Source organism: Sciurus vulgaris (genome assembly GCF_902686455.1).
Source record: "Sciurus vulgaris genome assembly, chromosome: 6".
Taxonomy (NCBI): Eukaryota; Metazoa; Chordata; class Mammalia; order Rodentia; family Sciuridae; genus Sciurus; species Sciurus vulgaris.
Genome location: NC_136466.1, coordinates 127,614,027 through 127,632,273, shown reverse-complemented (window position 1 = coordinate 127,632,273; position 18,247 = coordinate 127,614,027). Strand labels below are relative to the sequence as shown.

General features: G+C 34.2%; 1 protein-coding gene across 3 annotated transcripts in view; it reads right to left on the bottom strand.

Annotated features, from left to right (window-relative positions):
- PLPP1 (phospholipid phosphatase 1) overlaps positions 1-18,247 on the bottom strand; it is a 94,925-nt gene that overhangs the window by 55,674 nt on the left and 21,004 nt on the right. The window contains exons 1-2 of one of the 3 annotated variants that reach the window (XM_079145286.1): positions 10,588-14,604; positions 4,573-4,727 (exon numbers count right to left, since the gene is read on the bottom strand). The exons of 1 other annotated variant lie outside the window; for it this stretch is intronic. In XM_079145286.1, the coding sequence (XP_079001412.1) occupies positions 4,573-4,722 (150 nt within the window). In that variant the 5' untranslated portion in view covers positions 4,723-4,727; positions 10,588-14,604. Of the gene's footprint in view, positions 1-4,572; positions 4,728-10,587; positions 14,605-18,247 lie in introns of those variants that run through there. One more of the 3 variants, XM_079145284.1, reaches the window with a different exon arrangement.

Genomic DNA, 18,247 nt, shown 5'->3' with positions numbered 1-18,247 from the left:
ATAAAGGGTAAAATGATTTTTTTTTTAAATTAGGACTAATTATACTACCAAAACTGAAAAATATTTTTCGAAGTTGTAGTTTATCATTTAAATTTGTAGATACAGGGGCTGTAGCCTGATCAGTGACAGAATGCTTGCCTAGCATGTGTGAGGCACTGGGTTCAATCCTCAGCATTGCATAAAAATAAATAAAATAAAGACGATGTCCATTAAAAAAGTGTTTAATAAGAAAATTAAGTTGTAGATATTATCTACTTAATATATTATACTAATAACACATAAAAAATTTGAAGAATCAATGCAAGAAAAAATATGCACACTCAATAGTATATAAAAGTCTTACATTTTTTCTTATGATAGCACACAAATAACTTCACTTGAAAAGGAGAATTTAAACTATATTACTTCAAATTTTGATTTAGAAGGCTATTTCCATTTCTGTGTTTTTCAGAATAATCATTTAGAATGACTTCAGTTGGCACTTTCTAGGAGACAGATGAAACTAAATATATACATAACAATTAAGCTTCCACCATTATGAGATAATTGGTATATATTTAACAGTAAATTTTAAGTACGCCAAAATGAAAATGAGATAATTTCTAATTTTTTTTCAATCCAAAACAGGTTTCATTGTTTGAAAAGCAATGTACATTCAAAGGAGGGAAGAAAAACAAAATATAAATAATAAAATGAAAATAATCTCAAATACTAATAAACCCACTCACTATTCAGAAAACCATTACTATTGTCCCTTCCACTTACACTTTATATATTACAAAAATATTTTCATGTCAATAAATATCACAAAAAATATAAAGTATTTCATCATTAAAATAAAGCATAACTAAAACCCCCCATAGTCAGATTAATTTATTTCTAATTTTCTGCAATAAAAAATAATGCTATTGGCTGGGCATAGTGGTGCATGCCTGACATGCCAGCTACTCAGGAGGCTGAGGCAAGAGGATTGCAAGTTCAAGGTCAGACTGGGCAACTCAGCGAGACTATCTGAAAACAAAACTAAAAGGGTCAGGGATGTAGTTCAAAGGTAGAATATTTGCTTAGCATGTACAAAGTCCTGGGTTTAATCTCCACTACCACAAAAATAAGCAAGGAATGCTACCATGAACATTTTTGTAGCTAATTCTCTGTATGAAACTATTATTACTTCCCTAGTATAAAATACTTCCAGTACAATTTCTAAATCGAACAATGTATTATTTTTAATATCAATTTACAGTCCTGCCTGGCTTATAAGAATACTTTTTTTCTATGCATGACAAGCTAAGGATGGTTCTTAACCCTGCTAATGTGACAGATCAAACTGTCTTCTCAGTATTACTTTAATAAATTTCGGTATTTCTTAAAAACATTAGCAAGTTATGGTGGCACATAACCTGTGATCTCAGTGACTTGGGAGACAGAAGTAGAGGCAAGAAAATCACAAGTTCAAGGCCAGCCTCAGCAACTTAGCGAGGCCCTGTCTCAAAAATAAAAAGGGGTGGGAATGTAGCTCAGTGGTAAAGCACCCCTGAGTTCAATCTCTAGCATATACACACATATACATACACACACAAATTAAAAAGTAAATCTTTTTTGTGTTTCTTGGCAGTTTTTTCCTCCCACTAACTTTCACTAACCATTCATCTATTTCTCACTAATTTATAAGATATCTGAAGAGATTAGGACTTTTTCACATATATCCACATGCATTTCTGAACTGTAATAATGAAATTTGGGTCCCAAGAATAATACACCATCTCTTTATATATTGGTCATGAAAAAGCGCTGGCTATACCATTATTTTAGGCAAAACATTTGTACTAGAAGCTTATACCACAGAATAATTAAGACCCAAGAAAAGTACAGTCAATACTAAAGTCAATTTAAAATAACGTGTCAGATATAGGTAAGTATTTTCTATTACCAAACTAATGTTAAACCCTAGATACGGTACACTTACTCATTATGACATGTAGATTTGAAACTTAACACTAACTTCATTGTTACTATCAGAGTTAACTCATTACTCTCAAAGTTTGCCCATACATTCAAGTATTTACCTTCTTCCAGAAATGTAAAAATTTGCAAAATTAAATGTATGGGAACTGCAAAGGGAGAAGTAGACCTACAGAAAGCCAAAAGGTATAGTGGGTGGGGAGTATCAAATCCAAAGTGGATCAATGAAAACAAAAACAGAAAAGAAAGTTTGAGCCATATAATGCAGAAATCTAAAGTCTTCTGAGTCTGGCACCTTTTTTGCTAGCTAATACATAAAAAAAAAAAAAAAAAGATTAAGAACCTCAGATTTTTAAATGTCACTGCTTTGAAATGTAGATTTTCTATCATTCAAAATTTTACTGCTTGTCCAATTATAAAGTGTATGCATAAAGTTACATCAAACATAAATCATTCATTTTATAGAAAATAGTCTACTACATCTTATGTTATGTATAAAGATTAAACAAATCTACTCAATGAATTTGCAGGAATCCTCTCAACGTTAATCCACAACTATCAGCACAGTTAAGACTCAGAAACTGGACAAATATTACTAATATTTATTTCTTTTAATGTAAGTAAGTTTGCATTAAAATACTTTTCCAGATCGATCCTCTTCAATAACAAGCTCACAGGAATTCTACTAGGAACTCAAGGATTTATACCAAGTCTTCCTTTTTAAAAAATAATAATTTAGGCTGGGGATATAGCTCAGTTTACCGGTAGAGTGTTTGCCTCGCAAGCACAAGGCCCTGTGTTCAATCCCCAGTACCGCAAAAAAAAACAATAATAATAATAATTTAGCCTTATAATAGTCATTTAAACTGCTTGATACTTCCATATTTATTTCTCAGAATTATTTCAAAAAAATATCATAAAGTACAACACAGGGCACAAAACTGAATCTGTAGTGTGCTCTTAGTATGAAAATGGTTGCACTAAAGGAAATAATATTGAAATATTAATAGTAGTTATCTTAAAGTAACAGAACTAAAAGAGTTATTTCTCTTTTCTACTTTATAAGTTTGGTTTAATTCTTAAATGAGTATATATTAATTTTCTAACTAAATATTAAGAAATCAATGAAATATACCAAGTCAAATAATTAGAAATAACTTCCTGATCCTCAAGCAATTATCTCCTCAAATATAGGAGGTTTTTTAACTATCTGACAATTGCTCAAAAAAAATATGGTTACAACAAATACTTTGTACTTCATGCAAGTTCAGTAACACTATAGTTATATAAGTGGTAGTACTTAATGTTTCCCTGTACACTGTTTATAAGCCTAATGGCTAAAATAGGTGTTGCCAGTTAAGGTAGAATTTACTTTTGAAGAAAAAGTAACTCCTTAAACTAAATCCCAGATTTTCTCCCCTTTAATACTATAAGTGGATCCAATCAAATTAGAATTATTGGGGGCTAGAGTTGTGGCTCAGTGGTAGAGCCCTTGCCTGGCATGTGTGAGGCCCTGGGTTCAATCCTCAGCATGGCAAATAAATAAATAAGTAAAATTTAAAAAAGATACATTGACAAATTTTTTAAAAATTAGAATTGTTAATAAACAAACATATTTATATATCTTGGAACATAGTAAAATCCAAGTCTCTTTCACATCTTTAGGATGACCACCAAGGGGGAAAAATCTGCTAGTGAAAAAGCAAAATGAACTGAGATACATGAACTAGAAAACCAAAGAACTAGGTTATTATTCACAGTCAATTTTGGAGGCACAATGGAAATGAAAACCCAGACAGTCCTGTTGCAGAACATGGCTGCTGAATTGTTAGGAGACTAAAATTTTAAGTCAAGTATCTGAGAAGCCAACTGACTAAGAAAGAGACAGAAGGTCAAAGACTACATATGGCCTGATCTGCTATACTCTAGACATTCAAGACCTTATAAGTCCCTTCTATTTCTAAGTCACACAGAAAGAAAAAGGGCAAGGTTTAGGAATTGGGGCCAATTTTAACCCCACTGATGAATCAACCTAGAACAAAAATAAAATAGTGAAGCCCAATATTATCCTAAAAACTGATGAACTATCTATCTAAAGGCTAGCATAACTTTAAAAGTAGTAATAATTTTAATGTATTCTTAGATTTTATTTTGCATGTGTATTTAAAATCTCTGTTAAGTTTGTTTCCTCAAATTTAATAAGTAAACCTATCTTCATTTTGACGACCTCAATTTTTACTTATTAGTATGATAGTAATCACAATCTTAGTTTCAGCACTGCCATAAAATAGCTTACTGGACTTGAACAAGTATACGGGCTAAGTTTCTTCACTTGTATACTAAAAGGAGTTGATTCAAATGATTTAAATGAATGCTTCCATCCTAAAATCATCATCCTATAAAATTCTTCAGGTGACATCAAGTGGGTAACACCCATCTTTAACTGGAGAAATATTTATGAATTGAAACAGTGGGTATATTCTTCAAGCCACCATTCACCACATCAACAATGGTGAAGACAGGTCTTGGATTTACCCCCTCCCAACTCCATCACATCATCCAACCTCAAGCATAACAAGCCCAACACTACCTACTTATTAATTTACTTACAGAGGAAATGGGTAAGCCAACCCCCACTATGATGAGGACAGTAGATGTGACGGTACTGTCATGGTACGGAAACTTGATGCTGTTGTCTGTACAGAAAAAGCCTCTCTGAAATGGATATATTTGGCCCAAATTTAGAACAGCCATAGGCATGGAAGCTGTTGGGGAAGGGAAAAAAAGACACACATGATTAAACTCAATTCACTTCTTTAGGAAGTAAAGTCTACTGAATGGAATGCAAATCTTAGCTATATTTTGCCCTTTGTGGAATAGGATAAATACTCCATAATATACAAGAGTGAAGACTGAGGAAACCATGCAACATCTGCTTATCTAAGACTAAATTCCCTTATTTGCATTGACCTCTGATTCTAAGAACATTCATAAAAGAAAGCCCCCAGGGAGAGGAACAAAATTGGTCCACTGAAAAATAAAGTTGAGAAAACAAGGATAGTTTTCTATTTTAAATTCTATAGCTAATTCATATTTCATTTAATCACTTAATATCTTAAATGTATTTAAGGAAATGGCAAAGTTCTGAAATAAATTTAATAATGGCATCATGTAACAGTCAAATGTAGCTAAGTAGAAGAAAGATATTAGAATTTGTTTCGCATTAGAATTTAAACTAATAGATTTAGAAAAAATAAAAACCATATGTATTCTTGATCATAGAAACAGAAAGGAACAAGCCCTTTGTTTTCCAAAGACAAATAAAAAATGGGTTTTATTAACCCAGGCAGAGCTCCAAAACCATTTTAACATGTTATAGAGAAATAGTTTTCAGTTAAAATTTTCCACTTAAATAAAGTGACCCTGAAAGACCAAAGTCAAATAACTTATTAAAGTATAGATGGTGTTGGTGGTGTTTTGTTTTGCTGTTTTATTTTTTTTTTTTTTTTTTTTGAGACAGGGTCCTGCTGTGTCACCCAGACTGGCCTCAAACTCAGTCTTCCTGCCTCAGCCTCCTGCGTGGCTGGGTTTATAGGCATGCACCACACCATGCCCAGCTAGCAGCTTCTTAATATGTTTAAATGTATCATACTTTTAGACACTTTTAAAAAATTCAAACATCTACTCACTGTATACTCAATCCTAGGCTAAGCCATACACAGTAAAAACAGAATGTACACACAGAAAATTGTTTTAAAAGGAATGCCAAAATAGATTTTTGGGAGATGGATCAAATAGTTCTGTATCTCTACTATGATGGTAATTCCACAGCTCTATTTTTATTGTACATTTATTTTAAAAGACATACTATAAAAGGCAGAAACACGCCATAAAAATAGAAATATGACTAATTATTAAAATGGCTTAAAAGGGCATTACAGGAATTCAGAAGTCAAAGTGAACTGAAAGTAAGAAAAGATCATTAAAGAGGAGGCAACTAAATTGAACTTGAAACAGCAGGTAAATCACAGGCAACAGGGAGGGCACAGGAGAGCATTTAGTGGTTGAGGGATGCAAGGGCAGCATGAGAACTGCATCAAGAGCACAGAGGGAATGAGCAAGGAGTTTCCAAGTACATTTTATAGCATGCCGATGCGTACTGCATGCTCACACATGCCAGGCACTAGGCTACACAGTTTAACTCCATTCTTACTTCAACCCTGTGAAGCAGGTACTAGCAGTACCCCCATTTTCACTAAAGTTATTATTGAAGTTTAGAAAAATAAAGAACATTGCTGAAACCGGAAGTGGTAAGGTCAGGATTTCAACAGTCATTAAACATATGTCCTCCTGTGGATACAAATGATCTGGCTAGATTAACAGGTTAGAATTGTGGCAAGAAAGGTAAGAGTAGGGACAAGGAGGACAAATCCTTAAAAAAAGTTTGTTCAATCAAATATATGTTGTATTCATAATAAAAACTCAAAGTTAATGGAACAATATCTTTGCTGCAGATTATTTCTGAATTCTGCAAGTTTGTGGTTTTTAACTGGGCTTAAGATTTTTGTGTTTATTAAAGGATTATGGCTTAAAATATTGGCGTAGGAAAGAAATTATCTTGTGGGAAAAATATATATATATATATCACTGTCTTCTTTTGCTCAGGGTCAGCAACATGGTAAATGGGAGTTTCAGAAATTAATATCCAAACTAGCCTAGATGTCCACCAATGTATGGAAGGATAAAGAAAATGTGGTATGTATACACAATGGAGTTTTATTTATCATAAAGAAAAATTAAATTATGACATTTACAGAAAAATTAATGGAACTTGAGAACATTATGTTAAGCAAATAAAGCAAACTCAAAAGGTCAAGGGTTATATCTTTCATATGTATCAGCTAGAGAGAAAAAAGGAAAAGAAAGATGCACTTTGGAAATCTCTTGGAAACTGGAGATCAGAAGAATAGATAAAAGGGACTTGGGGTCGGGAGGACGACAGCAGCACTACTAGGGAATGATATTGGTCAAATTATACTGTTATATTATGTGTATGTACAAATATGTAACAACAAATCCCACCATTTTGTACAACTATAAAATTGTTGGTGCACCAATAAAAAAATATGGAGAAAAAAGAAATTAAAGTCCAAAAGAGAGAGCAGAGGGAAATATTTAACAAAGCTTATACAGTGGTAATTCTTTGAATAAAAAAACAAACAATAGAGAAGGACAATGTTGTGACAGAAAAACCAAAGCTTAAAGTATCTAGTATCTATCTAGTAAATATAGGATGATAAATGGAATACATCAAGAAGGAGAACTTAGAAAGAAAAAAACAATGAGAACTTAGTAAACTATGAGGTCTGAGGGAAAAGGTCATCATTAGTGACTTCTCATCATTATATGGTTTCTACTAACAACAACTTTCTGAAGAAACATCAATGTTGAGCTTCAATACTGGGTTGCCACTGCCTACACATCCTGTCTTAAAGCTAAATGTATCACAATGATTTTCACTATGGCATGCGTGCATGCACATGTTCACATGCATACACTCACACAGGCATATCCATTCCACCAGAGTAAACAGACACATCTCTTCTAAAAAAGAGAAAAAAAACTTTACAAATAAAATGTTCTTTACCTGCCACAGAGATTTTATTTTCAATGGTAATATTTTAGGGTAACAATGGAGAGGTCCATGTCAAAATTAGAGTAGTAAGATGCTTCTCAAATTCTTCTGTGGATAAACATTCTTTCCTTAACATCTAAAGGACATATTATTTTTTTCCCTAATCATAACTGTAGGATATTTTTCTCCCAGTTAAAATTTCCTTAAGAAAACTCACTTAAAATATTCAGTAATAGCAGGATGCAGTGGCATATACCTGTAATCCCAGCTATTCAGGAGACTGAGGCAGGAGGATTACAGACTCAAGGACAGCCTGGACAATTTAGCAAGACTCTGTCTCAATATAAAATAGAAAGGATGTAGTTCAGTGCTAGAGCATTTGCATAGTATATGTGAGGCCCTGGGTTCAACTGTCAGTACTATAAAAAATCCAAATTCTATAATAATCTTACACTGAGCTTTCACCTGTTATGATAGATCAAAATAGTTCATGTATGTACATAACTACCAAAAAGCATTGCTTTCATTTTCTTGCAGACATCTTTCCAGGGAACTTTCTACCATTCTTCATTTAGCACCAATGCCCCAAGAGGCTGACTTATAGATTCTATCTATGGCTCTCTTACCCTCTGTCTTCCAGTAAGGCTTGGCTAATGAAGGAAAAAGTGTGGTATTAGCAGAAGTCAAAGGACAGAAAGAACACAGGAACAGGACATTCATTTCCCTGGCTTTTCCTCCTGCAGAGTGGCGGTAGGCTTTGTTCTATATGGAACCACAGCTGCTGTCAGATAGACTCTCCACACAGCTGCCTTTTGAGGGTTCCAGTAACCATTTCTTTCCTTTGCCCCTCAAGTCTAAGGGACAATATTTTATCCTCTCTGCTGTAAATATCCCTGTTGATGATTCCCCGCCTCACATACACACAAGTACTGGGGATTAAACCCAAGGACACTCTACCACTGAGCTAGATACAAAGTCCTTTTTATTTTTCATTTTGAGACAGGGTCTCACTTAGTTGCCAAGGTTGACCTCAAACTTGCAATCTTCCTGTCTTAGCTTCCCAAGTTACTGGGATTATAGAAGTACATCACCATGACCAGCTAGCACTTGCTTTTCTTTCCTTTGCTTCTACCTAGTAGTGATTAGCAAATGTTTACTTCAAGCTTTCTCGTCTCTAAAGAATGTTTTTAGATTTATTCCATTGGAATATTTTGCAACTGCACATCTTTAAGGAAGTATATGCTATATGTAAAATGAAAAGGATTTCAATTATCACTTAATTAGAAGAGAATACAGAAAACACACACACACACATAAAACACACATTATTCCAGGTATTCATTTATCTATTTTCCCTAACATATCTTAGAAGAAATGCACTAAGACAAACACAATGTGGCTAAGAGTTGGCAAGACTAAAATATGTGTGCAGCACTGTCGGTCATGGTCCTGATAAGAAACAGATGACACATTCAAACTGGATAATTTGAGGAGAATTAAATCAAGGGACTATTCACGAATAAGTGGTCAGGGTTTAGAAAATCAACCAAAAGACAATGAAAAAAAAAGGGAGGGAGGGAGAGAGGGAGGGAGGGAGGGAGGGAGGAAGGAAGGAAGGAAGGAAGGAAGGAAGGAAGGAAGGAAGGAAGGAAGGCTGTCCAGCCAACTGGCCAGGCAGCAGGTCATTCTTCTTCTGCCATGTTTTCCATCGTTCAAACCCATCTAGAAGCCAAAGGGCAAGGTCAGCCTCCTAAAACAGAGAGTGGGATGGACAATGACGAAGACAAAGATGATCCTGTTCTTGGAGGTAGAAGATAAGGCTAGGCAGGTTTTCAGTAGAGAACAGACAGTACCTTGAAGTGGCTAACTCAAGAGTTCAGTAAAGGAACAGAGTCTGTATTAAGACTACATATTAAGAATTTAAGAATTTTAAACTTTATTCTATAGGTAAGGAGACACACAACCTAATCTGTGCTTTAATGTAGAGTGGAGAGCTTTTGTGTAAAGGGGAAAGCAATATGAAGATAGAATAGAGGGAAAAGTGAGAGACAAGATATATTGGTGTATATGAAGGACTGAAATGACATAGCAGTGGAAAGAGGAAAAATAGATTTTAAAGATGTCTTGGGCTGGGGTTGTAGCTCAGTACTAGAGTGCTTAACTAGCATGTGCAAGGCACTGGGTTCAATTCTTGGCACCACATATAAACAAGTAAAAGGTTCATCAACAACTAAAACAAATATTTAAAAAAAGAAGAAGAAGAAGTCTAGAAGCTTGTTCCTATAGAATTGTGGACCATGTCACTGTAGGCAGACATAGATATGCATGTCTCTAAAACAAGTACATAAATACATACTCTTCAACCTTGGACTCTTACAGAGCATTTTTCATTTTTCCCTTACCCTCAGCACATTACCATTTAATAGCATTCCCTCCACAATCCTGCTTACAGTAAGCACTTCAAGAAACATTTATGGAACGAGTGAATAAACAAATGAATAAACAAGTGAGCAAAAGCCTCTGAAGCACGTAAATAATAATCATGTATAACCACAAACTTGGATCCTGAAAAGTTTTAAGTGACTTTTCTCTCCAAAAGGTTCAAGTTCAAATAAACCAGGAAAATAAAAGGCAAGGAGGTCGGGGGAAGAAAGGGAAAACAATTTAAAGTTCAGGAATGTGCTGGTGGGTCTAGGGGTGCAACTCAGTAATAAGAGCACTTGCCTAGCATGTGTGAGGCCCTGGGTTTGATCCCCAGCAACAACAACAACAACAACAACAACAACAACAACAACAAAAAGCCAGGGAAGTACTTTCAATTCTGTACTTTAAACAATTATTTCTCAAAATTATTTTCCACTGAGAACACAAACTGTTTAAAAAAATAAAAAATAAACAAGCTGAATATACCCATGTTAATTGTTAAAACAAATTTATAATTCACAAATTCCTGGAATCTTGAAGGCAATTTCTGTACAGGCCAGCATTACCTCCAAGCAAAGTTCAGACATGGCTATTATAGAAGCACTTCTCTCTGCAGTACTCCTTACTCTTTTCTCAGTGAAAAAAGAAGTTGGGGCCCCAACTGCATCCTCTTTATTGATCCACCCAAAACAGAGATCTGCGGAAAAGCAGAATGATCAGATTTCCAAATGAGATGCTGAAGAGTAAAAAATAATCATACTTCAAAATAAGACTTTACAAGTAATTAACAATTAGCTCCTAGTCTATTCTTTAGAACTACTAGAAAACCTCAAATCTGAAAGTGTATCACAAATCACACACCTATTCCACTCCATGATACAAGCATCATCCTACACATCTTCAAAGTTAGCAAAGAAGTTAGCCATCTATGACTTTGTTCCAAGATTCCTAAAGTTTTCACATTCTGTACAACTTTATAGTATATAAAATATTATGCACTCTCACTAAAAACAACAAATCATAATGTGACTTCTTCACCAATAAAAAAAATATTTGCTCTTACTGGAAGCACCTAAAATAATCTGGACAGCCCAGCTTATGAGCACTTAAATAGCAATCCTGCTAGTTTTAGAGCACAAATATGCTTAAGAAAAAGGTTTGCTTTATAGCAAAAAGATTTATATCATGGTTGCTTGTGGATATTTACTGTGAGTCCTTAAAAGTTTCACAACTCAAATGAAACATTCAATCATCTTATATGGCCCTTGTCATATGTGTCCGAGAAGAATGGAAACAAAACATAACTGAGCAACTACTGTAGGTCTATACCATGCTAAAGCATGTGCACATACAAGTCTTCATGTAAGAATATATTTATACTTCCCATAACATAAAAAATTAAAAACAAAAAATCATAATCAATAATATAAATAAGGAACACATTCATGGAAATGTGTCCATTATATTGTTCAATAAGCAAAATGATTTGTAAAAACATATATGGTATAATTTCACCTACCTAAAATAAACTATTTGTTCACATAAATCTACATGCGAAAGCCTAGAAGAATATATAACAGACTTTAAAGCAGTTATCTCCAAAAGCACTATTAATACAAATTGGATAGAAGACTTATTTCCTACCATATATACTTCCATGTCTGAATATTTTCTAACAAAAGTTCATCATTACATTTGAATTTTTTAGAATGCTTTATCATGCCAGGTGCAGTGCCTTGGATTACAGACTGTAATCCAAGCAGCTCAGGAGACACAGGGAAGAGGATGACAAGTTCAAGGCAGCCTAAGAACTTAATTAGATGCTGTCTTAAAATAAAAAATAAAAGGGGCTAGAGATGTAGTTCAGTGGGGTTAAGTGCCAGTGAGTTCAATCCCTGGTACAAAAAAAAAAAAAAAACCTTTATCAATGAAAACACTTTTAGGTATATTTCCTAAAAGTATGCTTACAACTTAGCTGAAATTATACATACTATCCTTTTCTTGAATTTCCCTTTGCTAATATTATATGTACAAGGTACCTGAAAAAGTCCTACCTATAGTAAAGAGAAATGAAAAAGTGAAGAGGTATAAAAACAGTCTGTTTTCTTATTCTGTTTAAAACAAAAAAGAAAGCAAAAATAACTAACTTTTAGTTTTTATGTCTGGTTGATACATTCCCAAAGAAGTAGGCTTTAATGAAATAATTACATTGTAAGGTATTCCTCTCTTGCAACTTCTTTTTTTGTTCTAATTAGTTATACATAACTGCAGAATGCATTTTGACACTTCATACATAAACGGAGTATCACTTCTCATTCTTTTGGTTGTACATAATGTAGGATCACATGGGTCATATAGTCATATATGCACACAGGGAATTAATGTCCAATTCATTCTACTATCCTTTCATACCCTCTTCCCACCCTTCACTCCCCTCTGCTTAATCTAAAGTACCTCTATTCTTCCCTAGCCCCACCTAGTCTTATTGTGAATTAGCATCTGCATATCACAGAAAATTTTCGCCCTTTGGTTTTTTGGGATTGGCTTATTTCTCTTAGCATGATATTCTCCAGCTCCATCCATTTACCAGCAAATGCCATGATTTCATTTTTCTTTAAGGGTGAGTATCTCTTGCAACTTTTGAGATCTATGATGATCTACTACATATAGAGTAGATAAATTATGATAACAAATCTAACATTTCCTAAAAATGCATGAAGCAGGGCTAATTTTTCACATTACCATTTCATCATAATATTTTGGGTCCTTCCAGAACATGAATATATAGAAAGTAGATAATCTTGAGACTCAACAGGTTGGTCTTTATAAGCCACAATGATGAATTAGTCATGACTTCCTGAAAAATCTTATAATGGCAGACAGGCAAGTGACTACAAAAGCTGGCACTGCCTTTAATTATAGAAAGAATAAAGAAATAGTACTCTAGTGAATCTATTTTTTAAAAATTCTCAAAGTTATTTACATATTTTTATAAGCCAGTTTCACTCTGAATGGACAGAGAAGAAAGAAAATAATTCAGGGTAGTGCTATCTAGTAAGCTTTTCTGTAACAAAAGAAATGTTGAATACAATGTGCTATCCAGTATGATAGACAGTGACCATGTGAGTCTACTGAGCACTTGATATCTGGCTGGTGTAACTATGTAATTTTACAAATCACCAAATCTCACTAAAGTGAGATATAGTTATTGTCACAGCAATAAAAAGCAATTCTTTCTCCTTAGGCTTTCAAATATCCCACCTTGTAAAGTCTCTTTAAGTAATGGTACTTAACTTCCTAGGGATATCGGGCCTCTTTAAGATCCTAATGAAATTATGGACCTTTTACTTTAAAACACAGTTTTACCACTTGCATCCCACTGCAAAGAAAAGGACATTGATGAGTACTTCTATTATAAGGATGTGAGAAATATAACTTAAAATCGGTGGTATTCTGAATGGCACAGACTATAGTGATGGAAAGAATATGACTTAAAAAACAACCAGAATCAACAATATTCCTGATTCTTCACTTCTCTGGCTTTCCTTCCTCTATCTCTTCTCTTCCCAATTTTTCCCTCTTCCAATCATTCCCTTTCATTTTTATATTTCATCTCCTTATTATTCTATAATGTAGAATTAAAGTCATTTATAGTATTAGCATTTATTGATAATTTTATGTTTCCTGTTCTAATTTCAAAGACAAAGTCTAGGGGGGTAGCTCAGTGGTAGAGTGCTTTCTTAGCACGCACAAGACCCTGGGTTGGATCCCCAGCAGAAATATATTTCTTTAAGGAAAAGTGAAAGCATTTATTGAATACCTACCATTTACCAGGTATTGCCCTATGTATTATCTCTAATCCTAACAATTCTACAAGACAATCCCCCCAAAAATCTGAATGTTTGAAACTTAGAAGTCAGTAAGTTACAGATCAAGATAAGTCAAAATATAAATTATAAAATAGTTGGAAAGTAACAACGAAAAGACTACAAATCAAAACTTAAAGTATACAGCTAAAATACCACACACAAAAACTACATATCTTGGGCTGGGGTTGTGGCTCAGTGGTAGAGCACTTTCCTCACATGTATGGGGCACTGGGTTCGATCCTCAGCACCACATAAATAAAATAAATAAAGACACTGTATAAAGAAAAATATATATCTTAGCAGGGCACAGTAGCACTCGCCTATAATCCCAGCAGTCTGAGGGGCTGAGGAAGGATTGCAACTTCAAAGGCAGCCTCAGCAACTTAGTGAGACCCTATCTCAAAAATTTAAAGAAAAAAAAAAATGTTGATATATGAATACACCACCAGTGAAACTACACATCACGTACAATCACAAGAATGGGATCCTAATTAAAATACATTACACTCCATGTGTGTAGAACATGTCAAAATACACTTTATTGTCATGTATATCTAAAAAGAACACATAAAAAAATAAAGGGCTGGGGATGAGTTTCAGAGATTAAATGTCCTGAGTTTAATCCCTGGTATAAAAAAAAAACGGAAAAAGGAAAATTATATAGTCTTAAATTCTTACATTAGAAATATAATGAAACAAATATTCAATGTAATAACTTATTTTTTAAAAGGTCAAGAAAAATAAATGGACTATAGAACAGAAATTTAAAAATAGAAAATGAAGGGAAAATAGATATACAAAATCAAGAATTTCATTTGGTGTTTTTATGGGTTAATAATCAGTCTTGTTTTAAGTTTAAAAAATAAGAGAAAACACAAATAAAGCAAATTAATAGCACTACTCAGCTAAATTCTATAGAAACTCACAGATATTAAGTAACTCATTCAAGAATAAACACTTCTTGAGTGTACTAGAGCAGATAACACAGTTGGTAAGCAAGGAGGACAAGATTTAACAAAATGTTTCTCTTACACTATATCATATTTACACCTCTCCTTCACGAAAGGAATCTAACCAGCAGGGTCTCGGTATCTAATTTTTTTTTTTTAATGACCTCACCTCTCAGGCCCTCTCAGTGCGTGATTCCATGAGCCCAAGCTGCTCTGTATGAAGATAAACACTTGATTTTCATCTGTCAGCTAGACTGGACATGGAGGCAGAACTGCTCCACGTGACCTAAGACATCTCTTACTCTACTACACTTGGGCTAAAGTAGCCATCCTGAGGTACTCTGCTACAAACCAAGGAAGAGAAATGTGGAACCTCAGCAAAATTTACAATAATAATAAACAGTGGAAGAACTGCTCTAAGAACCAACACTTTACAAAAAATGAAATGGATAAAACTTACATGGAAGAAACACATTCCACTCAAAAAAAAAAATCCAGTTTATGAAATTTAACCATGTTTGTGCATTTTTCTACATGTATATTTGGATCTGACAAGTCAGTCTACAGTTACTTCTGTGAACTTTGCTTCTACAAACCCTTTCATTTTCTCCTTTTAGCAGTTGAAGGTTAGAAGTAAATAACATTTTTTTGGCTCTTTACTACTTTGTGTTACCTGAGCAGTTTTTAGAAAGTTCTATTCATTCCAAACTTAAGCAATGTTCTTTGTGTCCAAGTCAGTTTAGACAAAATATATTTGGGGGAGAAAAATATGCAATATTTTTGCTTTCTTTGGAAGCAGGTGTTGCAAATTCTTTCCAGAATCAAATGAAAAATCCTGCTTATCAAACGTTATTTCTGAACATAAAGGTTTTTATTAATCTTCATCATAAAGGATAATTAGATGTCCAAAGGTAAAAAGAAGCCATTCACCAAAATTTCACCAACTTATTAAAACTAAGTTCATAAGACAGCTATTTAGTTTTCCTCTACTGTAGATCAAATGCACAGACTACTTTCTGATTATTAATCCTGATTATCTGACAAATGTTTCATTTCTAGTACACGGCTACCCATTCATATCTGGCACTCAGGATACAATGATGACTAAAGAGGATTTATCCATCTGGATTATCAATCATAAAGGGGATAGCTGATCCCATAAGATCTTATCAAGATCGCTCAGAAAGAAAGACAAAATCTGTAATTTTGGAACGAAAACAGAAAATCAACATAGGAACAAAAAAGAAATGAACTACAAGTTGAGTAGCCCTTACTTGAAATGCTTAGAACCAGAAGTGAGTCAAATTTCAGAGTATTTTTTGGATTTTGGAACATTCCCATAGATCTTACTGGTTAAGCACCACTAATCAAAAAACCCAAAATTCACAATTTTCCAAAAATCCAAAACTCTGAGATTAGTATTCAAAAAATTTCATATTTCCAATTTTCAGATTAGGAATGCTCAACTTGTATTCAAGAAAGTAGGATGAGGAGAACCAAAGAAAAGTCTACAGGAAAATGAAAGGGAATTTTTCAAAGTCAGTAACAGGCTACTTTTTACTTAACTCTCAGTGTGATAAATGTAGTATATCTCCCTAATTCTTCAATAATGTTAAAGGTAAATATAATTACATTCTGGTGAGAAAGAAACCTGTCCAAGGCCAATTCAGTTGCAGCACTAGGATTCAAACCCAGGTCAAGGAGGCCATAAGTTCAGCAGGTTCACACATATGCCACTTACAAAGAAGCAGAGTACGAAAAGAACTGGAGATCTTTAGCAGAAGGACTACCACTCTCAGAGAGTAAGAATTTCTAAAAAGAAATAAGGAGTGAGTAGAGATTATTTTTAAATGTTCTCTGTTAAAGGGAAGGAAGGGATGAGAGGACAAATAGGACAGAGGGGTAAAGATTTGTTTGTTTTTGTTCTAAGTGCAAAAGAACAATAGTGAGCTGAAGTGGTGGAATCGGTAAAGGGTCAGGGAATTTGAAAATTCAAGAATAAGGATGAATGGAGAGTGCTCCAAGGGAGATGGCAGGAAATGTAAACGCGGGTGGACAACCAGGATCATCAAGAGTAGGGTAGCTCAGGCTAAAAATAAACAAACAAACAAAAACCTTCATATTTGATTTATTTAGATAACATTGCAGTAAGGCCCTGGGTTCTCTTCAGAAAGGCCATGCCGAATAATTATTATTGGCAACAGTGATGGAAATAGTATGGCAAAGACAGTAAGCTAAGATACTGTGAGCATCTGTTTTTAGTGCCATATGGAGCATTTATCATTTAATCCTCACAATTCTAGAACACACCTCCAAGAAGGCACAGAAATTTTTGTTTTTGTCCCAAGCACTTAAGTCATTATTCAGAACAAGGCAGGCCCTCAACAAATATTTGATGAATGAACAAATTAACTCTGTAAAACAGATGTTAGTATTCCCATTATAAAAGAGTGACTCAAAGAAGTAACTTAATTAAAGAACAGACACAGCTGATACTGGAGGAACTGAATTCCACTGCAACCTTTTAGTTGTAGGATCATGGGGAAGAATCCATAGGAGAGATCAGGGCAAAGTAGATTATGGGCAGAGCAAGGGGGACTAAGCTATATACTGACTACCAGCCTTCACATTAAGTGAGGCACCCAGGATTCTAACTTGTACTCATCTGATTCTAAAGTCTTTTTATAAATAAATCTGGAGATAGTAGTTTGCTAAAAATCAATGAAAAAAGGAATTAGAAATGAATTAAAGATTAATAAATGAGTTCAATCTATTGCCAGACAATTAAAAAAAAACAAAAAAAAAAAAAACGGGCTGGGGTTGTAGCTCAGTGGTAGAGCACTTGCCTAGCATGTGAGACACTTGTTTCAATCCTCAGCACCACATAAAAATAAATAAATAAATAAAAGGTATTGTGTCTGTCCACAACTAAAATATTGAAAAATAAAACAGGATAATCCAACTGAAGTGGGGTAGAGGTAAAATGAGGAAGAAAAGAAATACAAATGAACAAAACTACAACATGGAGGTCTTCAATTCCAGGTAAATAATTTGATTAAAAAAAAAAAAAATTAACCCTGAAGCCAGATACAATGGTATGTACCTACAGTCTCAGCACCCAGGAGGCTGAGGCAGAAGAGTCACTTGAGCCCAGGAGGTCAAGACCAGCCTAGGTAGCACAGTGACCTTCCCAGAAAGAAAAGGAAGAGGAAGGAAGGGAAGAAGGGAAGAAAATGGAAAACAAAAAAAGGTAGGAAAAAAAAAAAAAAGCCTGGTTCTTAAGTAAGGAAGGATGTGATATAAGCTGCACTTCCAGGAGCATGAGTTTATGCAAGGTAGAGGTAGAGAAGGGGCAAAGCCCAGAGGCAGGTAGGAGGGATTAGTGTACTAAACAGTTGGGTGGGATT